Source organism: Spea bombifrons, chromosome 1 (assembly GCF_027358695.1).
Source record: "Spea bombifrons isolate aSpeBom1 chromosome 1, aSpeBom1.2.pri, whole genome shotgun sequence".
In the NCBI taxonomy this organism is placed as follows: Eukaryota; Metazoa; Chordata; class Amphibia; order Anura; family Pelobatidae; genus Spea; species Spea bombifrons.
This window is the reverse complement of record NC_071087.1, coordinates 151959484-151980800: the sequence shown is the minus strand read 5'-3', so window position 1 is coordinate 151980800 and position 21317 is coordinate 151959484. Positions and strand designations below refer to the sequence as shown.

Here is a 21317-nt window from a genome sequence, read left to right as displayed (position 1 = left end):
CATAAGGTGGATACAAGAGGTGGCCACATACCATTTTACGGCCCAGACAAAGAAGAAACTGGTCCTCTGAAGCAGTGCTCCACATGGAGAGATCCCAAGTATAATAGGTCTTAACTTACCAAACACCCCACCACAAACAATACTACCCCACACACATACATTATACATGTACCACTCATATATTTCATACACACATTAATAATAATACATTCCACACCCAATAAACGCATATTATAACTTCGCAAGAAGGGCTTTCTCTAAAATAACAGAAAATAATTCAAAAGTACGTGCAAAACATAAATAAACAATAAATAAGGTTGATGGAGAGATGGCTTAGATTTCATTTAGAAAAAACTTGGGCCTACAGAGGGACAAGAAAAAATAAATATGTGATCTCAGGGCTAGGATAGATTGTTTTGGAGATTCAGAATTTTCCTCTTTCAAATCCACAGCCTGTTTGGGTACGTTTTCAGTTTTGTCCATTAGGCAAAATGCAGCATTGTCTTCTTAATAAGTGAGGGATAATATAGCTGAAAAGACCGTGATTTTTCAATCTACAGCAATAACATTTTGTTTAAAGACATGCGACACATCAACCCGAAATTTACAAGTACCAGTTTTAATAGACGTTCCACTGAATACAAATTTTGACATTTAATGCACATTCTTGTCATATAAATTCACATGTACTTTATACAACAGCGGCATTTTTACATATACAGTACCACTGACTTGATCCTAAAGAAAAGGAACAGTCTTGATCACCAAAGGAAATACCATTTCATCCAATGGTGAACGCATAGCAACATTTTAGCGTAATATTTATCGCACTTCACAATTTCTCAGAAAGACGAACACATTACCATAAATAGCAAACATTTCACTCTTACTCTGTACCACTATAAAAAAAAAACCATGTACAAATCAAAACCGGTTACAAAATAGTTTCGATTAACTGAATTAAAACGTATGTATTCTATTCTTAATTTCCGCGTGCTAGCTTTTTAAATGTTGTGATCTGATTATGAACAATTACATTAGCAGTAATCTTGTATTTGAGGCATAATTGTGCTTTTTAGTGTTGTCCACTGTATCTGTTTAAAACATTTTGGGTAAATATACTCTTTGCACCAAAATTTGCAAAGCTATCATTTACTTTTACTTGAAAAATATATTTTAATAGTAAAGGTACTCTGAACACGTTCAATGAAAAGTTATTACAATTAAATGGAAAATATACATGATCCTTTGTGTTACTTGAAGCATTCATTTTTGTACCATCAATTTATGGTTTATCTTAAAAATTAGTTTTATTAACCTTTTAACAGGGACAACGTGCACGAGCATAATGCATTATTCATAAGCAGTAATTTCAACTACATATATGAAGTTACAGAGAGGTGTTCCAATGTATTTTATAGGGACAGTATATCATTTGGAGGAGATTCATAGTGTTTATACTAATTTGCATCCCGTGAAAGTCAAGATTCTTTAGATTTCAGTGCAAGGCACCCATTATTTTTGCTGCTAATTAAAATGCCAACTTGGAACCCGTCAGTTATTCTAAGACCACAATTTCCAGCACCCACCACAGCATAGACCACATGGACCACAATTTTCTTGTCTTTGTTTTTTATGGACCTGTTTGTTTGAACAGTTCCCCATAAGATGTATGTACTTTCATATTGTGTGCATAGATGCTACTAATAGGAATTGACTTTAATGCAAGGAGCAGGTAATGAACTAGCATGTACTTTTCCGATTCGATTTCAGGGTATGTATGGAGGAAAGAGACACAAATCTAAAGCTTTATCCAGATTAACATTTAAAGCATATAAGAACATCTAGTAAAGGACTCTTTACTAGTAAAGGACTCTTTACTAGTAAAGGACTCTTTACTAGTAAAGGACTCTTTACTAGAGTAAGTAAAGCCACTTACAAAAATAAGGAAAACAATAAATAATAGGTTATTGGAGAGTCCAAAGCAGGATTGTTGTGGGCCATATACATAAATGTGAAGGTCATGTAAAAGACATACTTAAGCATGCCTAACTCTTACCTATGCTTACTTAACTCCTAATACTCCCCAAAGTAATGCAACAGGACAAAGTAACTTTACTAATTTCGACACTTGATTTATAGCTGTTGGTAATTGTAGTAGAAGAACCAGTAAAGGATTTCAAGTCGGCCAAGATTTGGGATTATATAAAAAAGACGTTAGTCCACTGAAAAGTGTAAATAAAATGGACTTTGTGGGCAATAAGAACCAATTAAATATCCACTCTGTTTAAGAATGACTTGGTATATGGCCCCCATCATATTCTTGTGGGTTGGGGTATTCCAATAAAGGGTATTTGCTATGCTTTGGTAAACCGTTTCATGATGATGGGTAATGCTAGCAACATACTGGTACTGATAACACATTCTTAAATGTTTGTAGCTTTGAGACAATTACTATACATGTGCAGTGTGAGGAATAGATTCACTTCCTAATTTAAGGCATGGTATAACAAGACTAAGCTTCTTAATTAGGATATATTTCATTTCCCTTCTCAAACAGACATACAGCATATTGCCAATAATTACAAAACGACACAGTCAACTAAACTCACATAACTCCACAGACTGCATCAAATTTCCTAAGTGGAAGGTCTCAACGTTAAAATCAACAATCAGTCATGTATTCTGACTATATTAACATTACTGCAAATTAACTGAATATAAAGCCTTATAGTTTAAAACCAAGCATTGAATGAGCTCTCTTATTGAGATAAGAAAACTGTTATCATATTAAATAAGTAAAAAGCAATAATAAAGCCGTTTGCACTTAAAAATACAGAGCATATTGTTTTATTTTTCCATATTGTAAGTTAATTTTAATTTATGATAGATTAAATTGTAAGCAGGAGCAGCAAAATTCAATTGGTGAAGCAAAGGCTTTACTTTTTTTTTTACCAAATTTATGTTAATTTGGTGGCTAGTGAGCCTTTTAGAATATTTTTATCAACATGCACAACAAATACCAAAATATATGTATATATATTTACAAATGACAATGCAAAAATAATAATTTACATTTTTTTTCAACATATCAGAAGAAAGGCAAACTATTGACATTTTTTTTTAAGATAATCGATACAATCCATAAAATGATGTAAAAAAATTGAAAGGTATGCTCGCCAACATTTTTTTAACTCTTAGTTGCTTTAACCACACAATTCACATGGTGTTGGATGGCTAATTTTGAGGAGCGTGAGTATAATAACGGTTTAGGGAACAGAGATTCATCCCAGATGGCCGTGATACTAATGCAATACAGACACTGACTTTGTGGGTGATGCTTGGATTCAAAGGGTTAAAACGTAGGAGAGAATAGCGAAAATGGAGATGAAAACAGAGAGGAAAGTTAGAAGTAGGGAATCTTAGCAATTCACATTTCCATTCACCTCCTTACAATGCCATTAGACAAGTGCTGTTCTAGTACCGAGCCTGCGCTTTGGGGATTTTTACTGATATTTTTACTGAATAATGAAACATAATTATAAACAGAAACATAGATGACAAAGGAACCAACTTGTTCTGTTTTTTTTTAAACTGGTAAAAATAAAAATTGTAGTAGGAAACAATAAAATGGTTTTCACTGCATTAACGTGATATGGAATTCGGCTCATCCATTTGGCAAAATGGGTAGAAATAACATAGCTGCAGTTGAACGTTATTTCACATACAAAAACAAAACAGCGAGATAAATATACATTTATTTAAATGTATGCATAAACATGGCTAAATTAAAATGTTACATTCACAAAGTACATAATGAAATAGAATGTTATCCGTTTTTATGCATTGAACCCACTGAGACACAGAAGGCATTTATTATTCAAACCTATGTCACGGAAATGGTTAATCAGTATGCATCAATGAATAACATACATTTTAACTAATTTTATGTTTATTACCACTGATTGCATTCCTGCTTGTCTTCCAAGTTAAGGCAAGTTTAGTTACCCACAATCAAGGGGTAAAAGTTCTGTTTTTCTCTTTCTAGTTTACCAAGCCACAGCTAAATTACTAGTACTAAGCTAAATAAAATAAGAATAGTTTCCAAAGCAGAGTTAAAGGGAAGATTGATTTGTGTATTATTTTAAAACACCTTATCAAGAATGTAAATTGAATGTGGGCGTAACTAGAAACCTCAGGGCCCCGGTGCAAGAATCTGTTAAGGGCCCCCCCCAATCCATCTATCCCTTTCTCACTATCTCCCCTTTCCCTCCCTACCCCCCCTTCTCACGACCTACCCTCTCCCTCCCTACCCTCCTTCTCACGATCTACCCACTCCCTCCCTACCCCCTTTGTAGGTCAATTACCGTCAACCCCTGTTTTGGGAATGTGAGGCGTTTGTCTCGGGTGCCGGCGCTTCACGCTGAGCGCCGGCACCCGAGACAAACGCCTCATGCTCCCAACACTGCACTCTGGGCAGCGCTGAGATAAGCGGCGGCGGCGGCAGCAGCTGCAGCGGTGGGGAGCAGAGGAGTCCTGGATTTCTGTCAGTCAGGGGGGCCCAAGAGGTGCCGAGCTGTCGTTTTCAGCAACTGCTTGGCACCCCTTGGGCCCCCCTGACTGGCAGAACTCCAGGGCCCGGTCGCAGTCGCGACCCCTGCGACCCCGGTAGTTCCACCACTGTGTTGCATACAATTTTAAATTTAAACACCAAGCATTATAATTGCTCAATTATTGAAATGTACCAACACAAGGTGCTCTGTTGTTCCTGAATTGAAAAATCCTTATCTAATCCCAGATATTTGGAAACTACACGCTTTTAATATCGTCCATCGGAAAACTGTCAATTTGCCAGTAAGAATTTTAGCTATAACAATTAATGTTGCCAACTAAAACTACACAAATAAACATTTAACGAAATAATATGTTGTCTTTGGTGTCAAGTGTAAGCAGTACATCATTAACGTAAGAACACGCTAACATTTTCAACTCCTGTTATAATCAAAGTACTTTGGGTAAATGATCTAGTGGGGAACAGGATAGATAAATGACACATAAGGAAAAAATGACTCATTCTCTGACTCAGACTCTGTAACGTTCTTAGAATCAACAAGCCGTGTCAAGTTTGACATTTGGTAAACCTCTTTATCCAATAACCAGAATCTTGTATAAAAAAAAACTAAATTACTCAGCTCCCTACAATCATAATTAGATACAATAAAAGACAATTTCCTATCAATCAAAATGACACGTCCATGTCACCGTGGAGTTGTTAAAGAATATTTGTCATTTTACTCAGATCCTACTTTTTACAGTTCTATACACTAAAAACTCACGTAATCACACTTACAGATTTTGTAATGCTCCAAAACAATTATACCGAACACAAAAAGCTTAAGATATATGTTGTTTTAACTAAGATTGTACGGGCTCTCTTTACCTGTCGTTTCTGTAAGTCCAAATTGTTTAAGTGATGCACCACATCTAATTTCCTCTGTATCCATCCTACAGTGCTGTGGAATATGACGGTTCTATATAAATTAAATCATATTAATATCAGTATTTAAGAGTGAGCTTTTTTGAAATGTATTGTTAATATGATAACTCCTTCTCATTAGACTGACATGATGTATATTACAATATGTCAATCTTCATCCAAAATGACATGTGCTTTAAGTTTAATATGTGTATGCCTTATACACTCTTTAGTTTGTGCGCTCCCCTTTCTTTCTCTGTCTCTCTCTCTCGCTGAATTCTTGCATTGTTTTGTGTATTTATTGGTCATTTCTATTCTAGCAGCAACATGGGAATCTGAATGTGTATGTCTTTTTATGCCTTTTAGGTTGTGCACTCCCCTTTCTGTATATATATATATATATATATATATATATATATATATATATATATATAAATTTATATTTTTTTTTATATATATTTTTTTTTTTTTGCTGTGCGTATAAGTTTGCCATTCTGCTTCACGTCAGGTGTCGTTGGTCATCCAGAGCCAATCAAAGGCTGATTCTTGTTAGTGTTTCAGAATATATCTGGTATGTTGCATGTCAGTACGGAAATGCCATGTTAAATACCCAATAAAAGTATAATGAAATGTTGCAGATCTAATTCCTTGCAGGGAAGAGCTGGTAATCTTTATACCAGAGAGTCAAGCCTAGCCGAGCAGCCTAATAATACAGTAGCTGAAAACAAATTAAGAGCACAAGCCATACACACTACTGTATGGTTTACAAACTACAAGGATCAGAGAAATGATCCAGTTATTTTTGGCACATGTTCTGCCTAAAGTCCATTTTACTCTAGTCAGTCTAGAACTAGAAGTTTAACAAAAAAAACCCTCTGGACAGATTGAGCTTGAGCTGTCACAAAACCAGACTAATGAAAAAGAAATTAAAAGAGAACATTAGTTCAGACTCATTCGTATGTGATTGATCTCTAAATGTTACAACATTTAGCAGGCATTAATTTCACCAATTAAGGCAAAATTCTACTGGCATAAAACCCAGACAATCTAATCTACCTAACAATCGCCTTGATAACTTTGCAACACTGTAACAAGTTGAACAATAACATTATTTATTTATTTATTTATTATTGTCATTCTGTTGGCATGATGCCCAGAAGATAATACAGAAAAGACATATTTTAGCGAATGCCATAAAAGGGTTTTGAAAATAATGGTTTAAAATTAAACCCTAGCAATGCTGGAACACATTGAAATTAAGAGTTAAAACACACGCACCAATGTGTATTTAGACTTTTTTGTGCATTTGCTGGGTTTTACCTTTTAAAAATATATGAAATACATTTACACATTTCTAGACTAGGTTTTTGAGTGTCTGACTAAACTGTACCAATTTAACACACATTATTTGTCTACAGGCCTCATTGAAGTGCCAAAGTGCAGATATCCCCATTAGATTTAATTGGAGCATTTTTACCGGTCGTTGTCTAGTCTTTACTCATGAGGGTTTCATTTTAGAAAAGTACTTAAATTGCAAACCATTCATTATTCATTTCTGTTAAAACCAATAAAGGTTTAGACAGGTCATTCAATCAGGCCCATTATCTTCAAATTACCAGTCCTCCCTTGATTCAAATCATAAATTGTGAGCTCCAAAAAAGTGATATGAAAAGGCTAACTTCCATTGACACAGATGATATCAAACTAAAAACTATCTCTATAAAAAAAAAAAAAAAAAGACTTGGCTAACTGAGTAACAGGAGGCAAAGCCAATGAGCGGGGCTAACACGGGGCCAAGGAAGGGACGGGGCAGTATGTCATTGCATTGTGTCAAATGGAAGAGCTCAGTTACGGCTTCAAAGGCTCTTTAAAGTTACATTAATGGCAAAACACCCACTTACCTTCACAGTAAAATACATTTTTTGATAATTGATTGACAACCAAAAAAAACTTTGGTTGTCAGTACATGCATTGTTCCAAATGCCAGGTAATCTAAATGATACCGACGACACTGTTTACAGTAGCATGGATACCATGTTGATTTAGCCCCTCAGATTTTGAAACAATGGCAACTTCCAATAGATTTCAGTTTGCAACAAGCTGAAACAAAAGTCAGCGTCAGACTTTAAGTAAGGCTGGAATATATTTGTCCAAACACGTATTTAGTTTCGGGACAATTGTATTGTAGAGCTATAGCTGAAAGGGCAGTCAAGGTGAAAATTCTTAATTCTTTCACTTGGGGTTGCTTGGTACCCTCAAGTAAAACTGTTATACCCCAACTGTTGTTTACAAAGAGATTTTGGGTATGTAAGAATTATCATCCCGTCCGCTGGGTCCGCAGTACCGTGGGCTTTATTATCTAGTATATTATTATATTATTATATTATTATATGATTATATTATTATATTATATTATATATTTGTAAGTTGCAAAGGAGACATTAAACTGAAGGCATTTCATTGTCAAGAAAACAAAAAAAAGGCTACTGAACATTGTACGACATGCAAAGTACAGTACATGTAATTATACAAGAAACAACTGCAGGTGCTCCAGTACAAGCCTGAAATTATTCCAAATATAAAAGATTTAACAGAGGCTTAGAGGATTAACCTGGCTTAATTATTGTTATTTGACTTAACTGACAAATATGGTTTAATTGGTTAATTGCTATTTCCCGAAAGCTAAAGTAATGAAAATGTATCCTGATGATAATAGGATAATCATTTCATAAATCTGTTTTCTTGTTAAAGTACACAAAATAGCAAAAGCAGGATGCCTTAACTGTGAGCTGTCCGAGTGGATTTATTTTAGGTGACGGACTTTATAATAAATTCAACATTTTAAGAAATCTGGCTATTTGTAAAAAAAATATTTGCTTTGTAGTTTAACCAATAAGAGAGCTGGAATAAGATCATGTGATGTTTCGAACACTCTAGGCTGGTCTTTTTACTGTTGGTTTAAGGGGTAATGGGAGGCCAGAGTAGAAATGTCTGCCATTTCTATGCAACTTTGATAATGAGTTATTGAAAGTCTTTTTTTTGATAATCCCTCAGCAATGTTACATCAAGTTTACATTGAGAAATTAACAAAAATGTGTGCCGAATCATAGCTCAAGATACACCAAATGTAACTGCTGACATACCCTCTTGACACAAAGAAACCTGGGATGGAAAACATTGTAGACACTTAAGTCACCTAGTAAGTCAACTAGTAGAGCGCGCTGCCTGATCCTGCCACATCACAAATGACAAAGAAACATATTAAATTTCACTTCTGCTGTCATAAAGTCTGCTGAATTTTTGACAGACTGTCCACACAGGACCAATTTTAGGTCCAAGTCACAGATCTGGTTCATTCATCAAACTACCTTATTGGGTTCTACTACCCCGGGATTACTACTGTTACAGTCCACAGATGCTTTAGTTGACCAAAAAAGAAAATCCAGTCAATGTGCATTAGAAGCAAATTTACTGATGAAGGTGCATAATTAGACAGTAGAAGCTCACTTAGACCATTTACAAGCAAAACATTCAATACGGGTTACTGTTTTTTTTGTTGGAATATGAAATAGGTATAGGAGGTAAATGATACAACAAATAATGTCATACCCTCCTTAACTCCATTTAACAATATTAACTGTATTGGGATTATGTATAAAAAAAAATCAGTTGATGTAAAATATCAAAAAGTGGTTTTATCACCATATCAATCAAAGGTATAGACAAATCAACATAGATGTTTAATTGATTGTTATGGTGAAAAGCATTTTCACTTTTTATGTATAACCCCTATGGATCAATTTAATAGCTGGGGGTATAATAATTATAATATAATATTATAAATAATAAGTGCCCTTTTTTAAAAAAATGAAAGCAGTTGCACCTGCCACTGGTTAATATTTATTTTTCTATTTCTACATGTAAAATTAAGCTAAAATAGTCTGACTATCCCGATTAGCCCTCCAGCAACAAGACCCAAGCAACTCGGAAGGTAATAGGAAGAATTCTGTGTGTTACATCATAACATTGCTAATACAATTACACTGCAGCATTTATATCTTATTTCTGGAAAGGTCTCTTGCATTATCAAGTCATGCTGTCCTCTTCATCCAAAAGATAATTGAGCTTTATGACGGTGCTGATAAAGTCGCCTAATTCTACAAAATCCGCCGTGACGATGTTGATTCCGCTTTCTCCTGGCTTTTGAGTTCGAACCCATTGCATCATAGAAGGTAAAGCTCTAAAAAAAGAGACAAGACAGAATGTTGTTATAAGAATAATACAAACTTTATGTGGGAAACTACGTTCAAACAGGCATTTGGTCTTTGCACACCATTCTTGGGTTTATTACTATTACAATGACTAAATTTCACTCTTTAAGGAGTAAAAATAACAATACAGTATATGAGTGAAATGTATATATTTGACAAAAAGAAAGCAATTTATATTAATAAAATATTTCCAGTGGCTCTACTTTGCTTATGAGGAGTCAAGTTTGACATCAAAAAGTTATTTTTATGAAAACAAGAAAAAATATCAAATCGAGAAATGAAAGATTTGCTTAAATAACACAAATTGCCTATACTGTGTTAATATCCTTGAATATGTTGGAAATGTTTACCCATAAAATCTAAAGGCAAATAATTAAAATGTCAAAGGTATTTCTTCCAACAGCAGAAAACCGCCAAACATATTGAATAGAATGTGTTATCATGTTTCATGTGCACGATTTTTGCTGCTCAAATATCTTCCTATTTTCACAGCCATTCACTCATCAAATCCTTCGCCTAGGAAATATTTCTCAAATTCTTGCTTTCCTCATACATGTATGATATCCTTCTGGATTTTGGTTGAAGAGACTTTGAAAAATGTTCACTGCTTTAACTACGCAAGAATATCCTGCAGCAGAGGTGCGCCGCAGTTGGCCCTTCAAAATGTAGAGTGAAGTGAGGGAGTTGAAACCACATCGCTCCTGTCAATTTACCCTTTAGTGTATAGACTCAGATGTGATACATTATTCGAGTTAGTACTCAAAGTCTGTTGCAGTATACAGTATAGTATATATATGTCCAATTATTTTTTATGAAGAGTAACAGTAAAGCACATTTTTGAATCATTGTTACAGTCGAGATACTTCAATAGGGAACAGCGTCTGTTGGGTTTGGCACAGAGCAATTCCTTCATTAGACGCTTTTAGAATTATAGTCAAGGAGATAGCTAACAAAGTAAATAAACACAGGAGTGATAGTTGCTGATAAAGGTTCTCTGTATGCCAATGAAGATATTCCATTAAAACTCACAGGACTTATATTGTATTCTGCCCCTGCAACACAGTCTCACCTGTTTCTCGACAGCCTGGCAAGAAAAGAGTTCTGAGTAACAACCGCTAAACAAAGAATCTAAAGCGAGACACCGTTATTGACTTAGGCAGTATCCTTGACTTGTACAATCAGAGCAGTTATTAGACTGGCTGGTTCCTTGAACCATATCAAATAAAACAGGAGTTTAATTAACACACAAAGCAATGGAGATGACATATTCATGTAACCAGAGCCTGTCTAGATAACGACAAGATATTCACCTAGCAACTAAACAAATTCTTGTCAGAACCAGAAAAAAAGAATCAGTGTTTTTGTCAAAGCTGGTTAAAGAAGCTTAGGGGAGAGCCAAGCGCCATCGGTAGCTGAGTACAGCCCCCCTCCCACCATGTAATACATGTATTTTTTTTTTACATATACATATAAACACACTATATGGACAAAAGTCTCCCCTCCGCCTTTGCAGCTTCAACTCATCTGGGGAGATTTTAGAGTGTTTCTGTAGGATATTTTGCCGATTAATCCAGTAGAGCATTTGTGAGGTCAGGAACTGATGCTGGACAAGAAAGCCTGGCTCGCAATACTCCATTCTAGTTCATCCAAAAAGTGTTTAATTGGGTTGCAGTCAGGGCTCTTCCACACCAAACCAGTCATCGAGCCATGTCTTTAGGGACCCTGCTTTGGGTACCGGGGCGCAGTCATGTTGGAATAGAAAAAGATTCTTCCCCAATCTGTTTCCACAAAGTTGGAAGCATAGCATTGTCCAAAATGTCTTGGTATGCTGAAGAATTAAGATTTCCCTTCACTAGAAGTAAGGGGCCCAACATCTGGAAAAACAGCCCCAGACCATTATCCCTCCTGCGCCAAACTTTACAGTTGGCACAATGCAGTCAGGCAGATAACGTTCTCCCGGCATCCGCCAAACTCAGACTCGCCCCCATCAGACTACCAGGGAACCGAGATTCGTCACTCCACAGAACACATTTCCGCTGCTCCAGAATCCAGTAGCTTCATGCTTTACATCACTCGATCCGACACTTGGAATTGTACTTGGTGATGTACGGCTTGTATGTAGCTGCTCGCCCATGAAAACCCATTCCATGAACCTTCCGCCATATAATTTTTGTGCTGGTATTAATGCCAGTAGAAATTTGGAACTTTAGCTATGGAATCAGCACCACATTAGAGACCTCGCTCTGTGACATCTTGTGGTTTTCTGCTTCGTGGCTGGGTTGCTGCTGTTCTCAAATAATACCACTTACGGTTGACCGTGGAATATCTAACAGGGATGAAATTTATGAACTGACTTATTGGAAATGTGGCATCCTGTCACAGCACCACGCTTGAATTCACTGAGCTATTCAGAATGACCAATTTTTTTCACAAATCTTTGTAAATGCAGACTAGATGGCTAGGTGCTTGATTTTATACACCTGTGGTAATGGATCTGACTGAAACACCTAAATTCAATAATTAAGAGGTGTCCCAATATATCTATATATATATCTATATATATATATATATATATATATATATATATATATATATATATATATAGTATACACTCGCTGGCTACTTTATTAGATGCACCTGTTTAATTGCTTGTAGACGTGGTCAAGACAACTTGCTGAAGTCCAAATCAAGCATTAGCATGGGAAAGAAAGGGGATTTAAGTGACTTTGAACGTGGCATGGTGGTTGTTGGTGCAAGATGGGCTGGTCTGAGTATTTTAGAAACTGCTGATCTACTGGGATTTTCACGCACAACCATCTCTAGTGTTTACAGAGAATGGTCCGAAAAAGAGAAAATATCCAGTGAGCGGCAGTTGTGTGGACGTTAATGCCAGATGACAGAAAGGCACCAGTAACTAGACTTGTGCATTCGTCTTCGGGCGAACATGAAAACGAGCACGAAGAGGCCGTTTTTTTGTTCGTTCCGAAGGAACGTAGAACAGAATACAGTGCCGGCAAACCGTAGGCGAAGACGAAGACTCACAATCACGAAGAATCGAAGATTCTTCGTGATCGTCTTCGTTTTTGCCGCGCAACCGCCAAAATTTCAAACAGGAGTGAGCTGATCCTCGTCTGTCCAATCAGCTCACTCTTGTGACGTAACGCTAAGGGTCTCGTCCAATGCCTGTGCTGCTGTTTTTTGAATTCTGAAGGCGCCTTTATAAGACCAGAGCTTGCCTGAGAGATCCATTCATTTTTCGCTGTGACTGCTTTGGCAACACTGCTGTGCTGCATCCGAGCGTTACAGAGAGAGATTGTTCTGTTCTGTGTGAGACTGGTAAGCCTTAGCCTGCCATTTCTCACTGTGTACTTCATCCTCACTTCAGTGCTACTTAATTAATATATTTAATAATAATAATTTGATTAATTTAATTTTTTTAAAATTAATTTGTCATCAACTTTAGTGTAAGTGCTGTTGAGTTGACAGTGCACCCAGTGCCTCAGTGGCACTGGGGTGCCCTTGCCCTGGGCTGGCACTAGTGCCTATTGCCTGTCCTGCTTAAATAAATTAAATAGAATTTATAAATTACAATTTAATAGAATCTATAATTTAATAGTTCATTATAATATTATATATATATATATATATATTTGTCAGTCATATATATATATATACTATAGTATACTAGTGTAGAGTGTACTGTAGACATTCATCTACTAGTGTCTAATTTAAAATCAGTAATATTAATTAATATAATTAATAATTGAATTCATTATAAAATTATATATATATTTGTCAGTTATAGTTAGTAATAGTATACTAGTGTAGAGTGTACTGTAGACATTCAGAACATCTACTAGTGTCTAATCTAAAATCAGTAATATCAATAATTCTCTAATTCTTTCTTATCTTAATACTTAATTAAATTAGCTATAAATAAAAGTAATAATATTAATTAATTACTACTAGCGTATAGTTCAGCTAATCTTATTAGTACTGGTGCTGCAGCTCTATAGTTTGTGCTTTGTTTTAGCAACAGTAAGAGACCAAGTCAATTTTTCTTAATTAATCTTTCATTTTATTTCATTTGTTTTGCTCACCTCAGTCCATCAGTGAAGTGAACTTGTTGGGCTAGTGAGTGCAGCCGCATAAGTGCTGTGTTTTTTTTTGATCAGCAAGCAGTGACGTTAACTGTTTTGCAAAGATTTTCTCATTTATTTTACATTTTATTTCAATTTTATTAAAAGTACCCTTAGTGTTTTGCTCACCTCAGTCCATCAGTGAAGTGAACTTGTTGGGCTAGTGAGTGCAGCAAGCAGTGAAGATAACTGTTTTGCTGTGACATTTTATTTTATTTCTAATTCTTTTCAAGAAAAATTGACTGTGACGAGCTGTACTAAGCAAAGCTTCAAGCTACTAGCTGTAGTACTAAAATAATTCTAATCTTCTTTAATCTTAATCTATAATATATTATAAATAATAATATTCTAATTCATAATCTATAATATAAGTAATTCTAATTCTAAATTCTAATTCATAATCTATATTCTTCTATCTATAATACATAATATATAAGTAAATTAGTTCTAATCTATTAATATTATATAACTTAATATTAATTAATAAATCATATACTGAATCTGATTTAACCTCACTTTAGCTTAGTGGGTTTGAGAGCGTCTGCCTAGAGGTAGACTTATAGTAAGGAAATATAGCTTTAGGCTAGCATAGTAGTAGGCTAAGCTCTTAGGCCCGTGTAAATTCAAATTAAAAATAAAATACTGCTAGTTATTAAATAGTTAATCTTGAGTTAATAATTTAAATAACTTTAGGATTTTGGCAGATTGCACACAGCACAGTGCAGTAGTGCATAGTTTTACTTTTTAAGCAGTAGCACTGAAGAGAACTTCCTCTAATTTTTTTGTCTTTAATTCGTTTTTCCTTTTTTTATTTTTATTTTTTTATTTTTTTTTTATAGTTTTTTAAACACTACACTACACTACACTACACTACACACACAACACAAAATTTGAAATGGATCCTCCTTTTGGGACTAAGGAGGGACAAGCTCCATCTACCACCACCACCACCACCACCAGCACCACCACCAGCACCACCACCAGTTCTAAGATGCAGCCTTTGCGTCAGTCTAGTCGGCCAAGTAGGCCAAGCTCTCGCTTATCATTTGGGGAAGCATTGCTTGAAGGATCATCAAGTAAAGGAAAGGCACCAAAAGCAGGCAGTAGTAGTGCGGCTAGGCCCACAAGCTCTATGGTTTTTTACGGAAAGCCTAAAGCACCAGAAGCACGTTCAAAGTTAAAGGGTAGCACAAGTAGTACCAGCCCAGTGACTAAAAAGAAGTGCCTTTTGCCCCAAGCAGCATCTTCCCCATCCACCAGCAGCATGCAAGGTACCAAGCAGAGCCAAATTAGCAGCAAGACTCAGAGGGGTCCCAAACCAAAGCGATCTCATTCCTTTGTAGGGAAAACCACCACCACCACCACCCCCGCCTCTACCACCACTAGTGCTGCGCCTACTGTTCCCACTGGTACCGCCACGCCATGTCCTCCTAGTACCTCTAGCAAGCCACCAAGTCCTTACAAAATTTTTGTAAAGACAGTTAGAGAGAGGGCTACACATAGTGGAACTCCACCTAGCGAGGTAGCAGAGGAGCCTGAGACTGAGAGGCCAAGTGCAGAGTCTATTCTTCCTGCTCGCACTACTACTAGTCACGAGTCTCACGACGATATCAGTCTTAGCTCCAGCCTAGCAGGAATTCCATTCGATCTGGCTAATGAAGAGCTAGACTATGAGCCAGAGGAAGTAGAGGAGATGAGTGGTCAGGAATCAGATTCCTCAGGGAGCAGTGTCCAAATGACTAGTGCACAATTTTCCCCTGAGCCTCCACCTTCTCCGCTACGATCATCACCATCACCACCACCAGCAGCAGCAGCAAAACCTAGCAAATCTAAAGCAATTAGCAGTCCCACTATGGCCAGTACTGTTACCACCAGTCCCACCACCACTAGTTCTGCCTCTGTTCATCCACCCCGAGCAGTAAGAGCAGCACCCAAGGCACACTCCAAGGCTATGCGCGCCCCAATTTGGGAGCACTTTGAAAATGTTGAAGAAGGGCGCTATGGAAAGTGCAAACATTGTGGGAAGCTAATAAGCAGAGGGAAAGTGTCTGGCCATTTTACCAGTGCTAGCATGAAGCATCACCTCAGCACTCAACACAACGCTGTGCTATTGGGGAAAGATGCAGAGGTAAAACTTAGTGCAGGCAGCATAGCTGGTGGCCGTGGAAAAACCCCAACAGCTTCTTCTTCTGAGCCAATAGCAGCAGCAGCAGCAGCAGCAACTAGTGCTGGCAGCCAGAGACCAAGGCAGGTTGGAGCACTGCATGTCCAGCCCACCCTGGAACAATTTGTGGCATTCCAATCCAAAAGGTCAATGCCCAAACAGCAGGCCAATAAAGTAACGTGACTGATTGGTCAGTTCATTGCTGTTGGAGGGGCATCCTTCTCTATGATCGAAGGGGAGCCTTTCAAACAATTGATGGCGGCTGTGGCTCCACAATATACAGTTCCGTCACGTTCCACTTTCAGCAGGAACATTGTCCCCTCATTGTATCGGTCCTGTGTTGCAGCAGTGAAAGAGGAGCTTTCCAAGGCTGCTGGTCAGTCTGTTCATTTCACTACAGATTTGTGGAGTGCACCTAGCGGCCAGCATGCCTTTCTTTCTTTGACAGCACACTGGTGGCAGCCCGGTGTGTCTAAGGAAGCTGCTGCAGCAGGCTACCGATCTTTCCTTCTCCATGCAGAAGTGATGGATGAAAAGCACACTTCCCAAAACATTCTGCATGCGATGAGGAAAATGTTTAGCCTTTGGGTGGGAGCAGAGGCGGGCACCAATGTTGAAGTTGGTTTTGTGGTAACTGACGGAGGTGCCAATATGGTGAAAGCGCTGCGAGATGGTCATATTGTTGGTGTGCGCTGTGCAGCCCACATCATCCATCTTGTAGTGAAGGCAGCAATGTCAGAAGGAACTAATGTGGCAGCAGTAGTTCTGTCCCGCTGCAGAAAGATCGCTGGGCACTTTCACCATAGTGTTAAGGCTAGCCAACTTTTGAGGGAAGAGCAAGAGAGGTCAGGTCTTCCCGTACACTGCCTACGTCAGGATGTCAGTACACGGTGGAACTCCACGTTAGACATGCTAGAGAGGATTTTGGAGCAGCAGAGGGCAATCCATAATCTTGCCTCAGAGCACAATATTGGGATTACCTCTCCATTGAATAGGGAGGATTGGACAGTGATCGCCCAGCTAGTGGCAGTCCTTAAACCATTCAGGGATGCCACAGAAAATTTAAGCTCAAACACTGCCAGTCTGGCCCAGGTAATCCCAGTGTTCTCCCATCTAGGCAGCAAGATGGATGTGTTCCTTGGAAACCGTGAGGCTGTTCAAGGTGGCACTCTACATCCTGACGTAGCAGCCATAGTCAGGAAGCTGAAGGATCTGCTAAAAGTACACCTTCGCAAGCGAATGGAAGAGAGTCCCGAAATGATGCTAGCGTGCCTTTGTGATCCAAGAATTAAGGGAAAGCTAGCTTTGAAATTCAATGTTCTCAGTAGCTACCGGGAGCAATTGGTCAACAAGGTGCGTGACTGGCAGCGTAAAATGGGAATGCTGTCCGAGGAGGGTGAGGTGCAGGAGGAGGAAGAGATGATGTGGTCTGCTACCCCTAGCAGCAGCATCAGCAGCAGTGCCACAAGCAGCACAACACAGCTGAGTGGAGCAGCTGCGTTTTGGGAAGAGGCACTTGGCAGTATAGTTGGACCATCTGACAGAGCTAGCAGCAGAAAGGAGAGTAGTGCTGCTGAAATGGTCAAACTTTACCTCTGTGAAGTTCCTTCTGCTCCTAATGTTGATCCTCTTAGCTACTGGGATGAAAAGAAGAGTGTGTGGCCTGCACTCTCATGGGTTGCGCAGCAGCTTCTATCATGTCCGCCAACCACTGTTCAAAGTGAGCGCGTGTTTTCTATGACTGGAAACATACTGAGTCCACAGCGCTCACGCATGGCACCTCATCTGATGGAGCAGATTGCCTTTCTTAAATTCAATCTGCCCAAATTGGGTTACCCAGCTCTTAGCTTGGAAAGTTAAATTTTTTCTCTCTAATGTTTAAGGTAGTTTCTCCCCCTGGTTGCACTTGCTGCGGTGTGGCAATGCCTGCTACCTCCGCTGGTGTAGCCAATTTACGCTAGGGCCTAGTGTCTGAGCTCTGTAAGTCCGCTCCCAAACGCCTAGGACTGACAGTCTTTGGATGCTTTGCCCTGGGGTGAAACAGGTGAGTGGGTCGTCAATTGCCCACTCATTCACCTTTTTCCGTTTCCAACGCTGCTGCTGGTGGTGGTGCCAGTATCTTTTGCCAGTTCGCTTCCTGGCTGAAATCATGCCTCAGATGTCCCTAATGGAAAGGGTAGTTTCTCCCCCCTGGTTGCACTTGCTGCGGTGTGGCAACGCCTGCTACCTCCGCCGGTGTAGCCAGCTTACGCTAGGGCCTTGTGTCTGAGTTCTGTAGGTCTGCTCCCAAACGCCAAGGACTGACAGTGCTTGGATGCTTTGCCCTGGGGTGAAACAGGTGAGCGGGTCGTCAATTGCCCACTCATTCGCCTTTCCCAATTCTGCTGCTGCTGCTGCTGGTGGTGGTGCCAGTGTCTCTTCTCTGCCAGTTTGCTTCCTGGCTAGTGTCATGCCTCGAATGTCCCTGATGGTAAGGGTAGTTTCTCCCCCCTGGTTGCACTTGCTGCGGTGTGGCAACGCCTGCTACCTCCGCCGGTGTAGCCAGCTTACGCTAGGGCCTTGTGTCTGAGTTCTGTAGGTCTGCTCCCAAACGCCAAAGACTGACAGTGCTTGGATGCTTTGCCCTGGGGTGAAACAGGTGAGCGGGTCGTCAATTGCCCACTCATTCGCCTTTCCCAATTCTGCTGCTGCTGGTGGTGGTGCCAGTGTCTCTCTTCAATGCCAGTTCGCTTCCTGGCTAGTGTCATGCCTCGAATGTCCCTGATGGTAAGGGTAGTTTCTCCCCCCTGGTTGCACTTGCTGCGGTGTGGCAACGCCTGCTACCTCCGCCGGTGTAGCCAGCTTACGCTAGGGCCTTGTGTCTGAGTTCTGTAGGTCTGCTCCCAAACGCCAAAGACTGACAGTGCTTGGATGCTTTGCCCTGGGGTGAAACAGGTGAGCGGGTCGTCAATTGCCCACTCATTCGCCTTTCCCAATTCTGCTGCTGCTGGTGGTGGTGCCAGTGTCTCTCTTCAATGCCAGTTCGCTTCCTGGCTAGTGTCATGCCTCGAATGTCCCTGATGGTAAGGGTAGTTTCTCCCCCCTGGTTGCACTTGCTGCGGTGTGGCAACGCCTGCTACCTCCGCCGGTGTAGCCAGCTTACGCTAGGGCCTTGTGTCTGAGTTCTGTAGGTCTGCTCCCAAACGCCAAGGACTGACAGTTTTTGGATGCTTTGCCCTGGGGTGAAACAGGTGAGCGGGTCGTCAATTGCCCACTCATTCGCCTTTTCCAATGCTGCTGCTGCTGGTGGTGGTGCCAGTGTCTCTCTTCAATGCCAGTTCGCTTCCTGGCTAGTGTCATGCCTTAAATGTCCCTAATGGAGAGGGTAGTTTCTCCCCCCTGGTTGCACTTGCTGCGGTGTGGCAACGCCTGCTACCTCCGCCAATGTAGCCAGCTTACGCTAGGGCCTTGTGTCTGAGTTCTGGAAGTCCGCTCCCAAACGCCAAGGACTGACAGTTTTTGGATGCTTTGCCCTGGGGTGAAACAGGTGAGCGGGTCGTCAATTGCCCACTCATTCGCCTTTTCCAATGCTGCTGCTGCTGCTGCTGGTGGTGGTGCCAGTGTCTCTTCTCTGCCAGTTCGCTTCCTGGCTAGTGTCATGCCTCAAATGTCCCTTATGGTAAGGGCAGTTTCTCCCCCCTGGTTGCACTTGCTGCGGTGTGGCAACGCCTGCTACCTCCGCCAATGTAGCCAGCTTACGCTAGGGCCTTGTGTCTGAGTTCTGGAAGTCCGCTCCCAAACGCCAAGGACTGACAGTCTTTGGATGCTTTGCCCTGGGGTGAAACAGGTGAGCGGGTCGTCAATTGCCCACTCATTTGCCTTTTCCAATGCTGCTGCTGCTGCTGCTGCTGCTGGTGGTGCCAGCATCTCTTCTCTGCCAGTTCGCTTCCTGGCTAGTGTCATGCCTTAAATGTCCCTTATGGTAAGGGCAGTTTCTCCCCCCTGGTTGCACTTGCTGCGGTGTGGCAACGCCTGCTACCTCCGCCAATGTAGCCAGCTTACGCTAGGGCCTTGTGTCTGAGCTCTGGAAGTCCGCTCCCAAACGCCAAGGACTGACAGTGTTTGGATGCTTTGCTCTGGGGTGAAACAGGTGAGTGGGTCGCCAATTGCCCACTCATTCGCCTTTCCCAATTCTGCTGCTGCTGCTGCTGGTGGTGGTGCCAGTGTCTCTTCTCTGCCAGTTTGCTTCCTGGCTAGTGTCATGAATCAAATGTCCCTAATGGTAAGGGCAGTTTCTCCCCCCTGGCTGCCTCTGTCTGTGGTGTGGCAACGCCTGCTACCTCCGCCGGAGTGGCCAGCTTACGCTAGGGCCTAGTGTCTGAGCTCTGGAAGTCTGCTGCCAAACGTCTAAGACTGACAGTGTTTGGGTGCTTTGCCCTGGGGTGAAACAGGTGAGTGGGTCGCCAATTGCCCACTCATTCGCCTTTCCCATTTTTCAATGCTGCTGCTGGTGGTGGTGGTGGTGCCAGCATCTCTTCTCTGCCAGTTCGCTTCCTGGCTAGAGTCATGCCCAAAATGTCCCTAGTGGTAAGGGCAGTTTCTCCCCTCTGGCTGCGTCTGTTTGCGGTGTGGCAACGCCTGCTACCTCCGCCGGAGTGGCCAGCTTACGCTAGGGCCTTGTGTCTGAGCTCTGGAAGTCTGCTGCCAAACGTCTAAGACTGACAGTGTTTGGGTGCTTTGCCCTGGGGTGAAACAGGTGAGTGGGTCGCCAATTGCCCACTCATTCGCCTTTTCAATGCTGCTGCTGGTGGTGGTGCCAGCATCTCTTCTCTGCCAGTTCGCTTCCTGGCTAGAGTCATGCCCAAAATGTCCCTAATGGTAAGGGCAGTTTCTCCCCCCTGGCTGCCTCTGTTTGCGGTGTGGCAACGCCTGCTACCTCCGCCGGAGTGGCCAGCTTACGCTAGGGCCTTGTGTCTGAGCTCTGGAAGTCTGCTGCCAAACGTCTAAGACTGACAGTGTTTGGGTGCTTTGCCCTGGGGTGAAACAGGTGAGTGGGTCGCCAATTGCCCACTCATTCGCCTTTTCAATGCTGCTGCTGGTGGTGGTGCCAGCATCTCTTCTCTGCCAGTTCGCTTCCTGGCTAGAGTCATGCCCAAAATGTCCCTAATGGTAAGGGCAGTTTCTCCCCCCTGGCTGCCTCTGTCTGCGGTGTGGCAACGCCTGCTACCTCCGCCGGAGTGGCCAGCTTACGCTAGGGCCTTGTGTCTGAGCTCTGGAAGTCTGCTGCC

General features: G+C 40.8%; 1 protein-coding gene across 1 annotated transcript in view; it reads right to left on the bottom strand.

Annotated features, from left to right (window-relative positions):
* Positions 1-9375: 9375 nt before the first annotated feature.
* Positions 9376-21317, bottom strand: part of PLCXD3 (phosphatidylinositol specific phospholipase C X domain containing 3) — a 59681-nt gene continuing 47739 nt past the window's right edge. Inside the window, exon 3 of the mRNA XM_053448092.1 lies at positions 9376-9716. Coding sequence (XP_053304067.1) covers positions 9563-9716 — 154 coding nt within the window. The 3' untranslated portion in view covers positions 9376-9562. The remainder of the gene's footprint in view (positions 9717-21317) is intronic.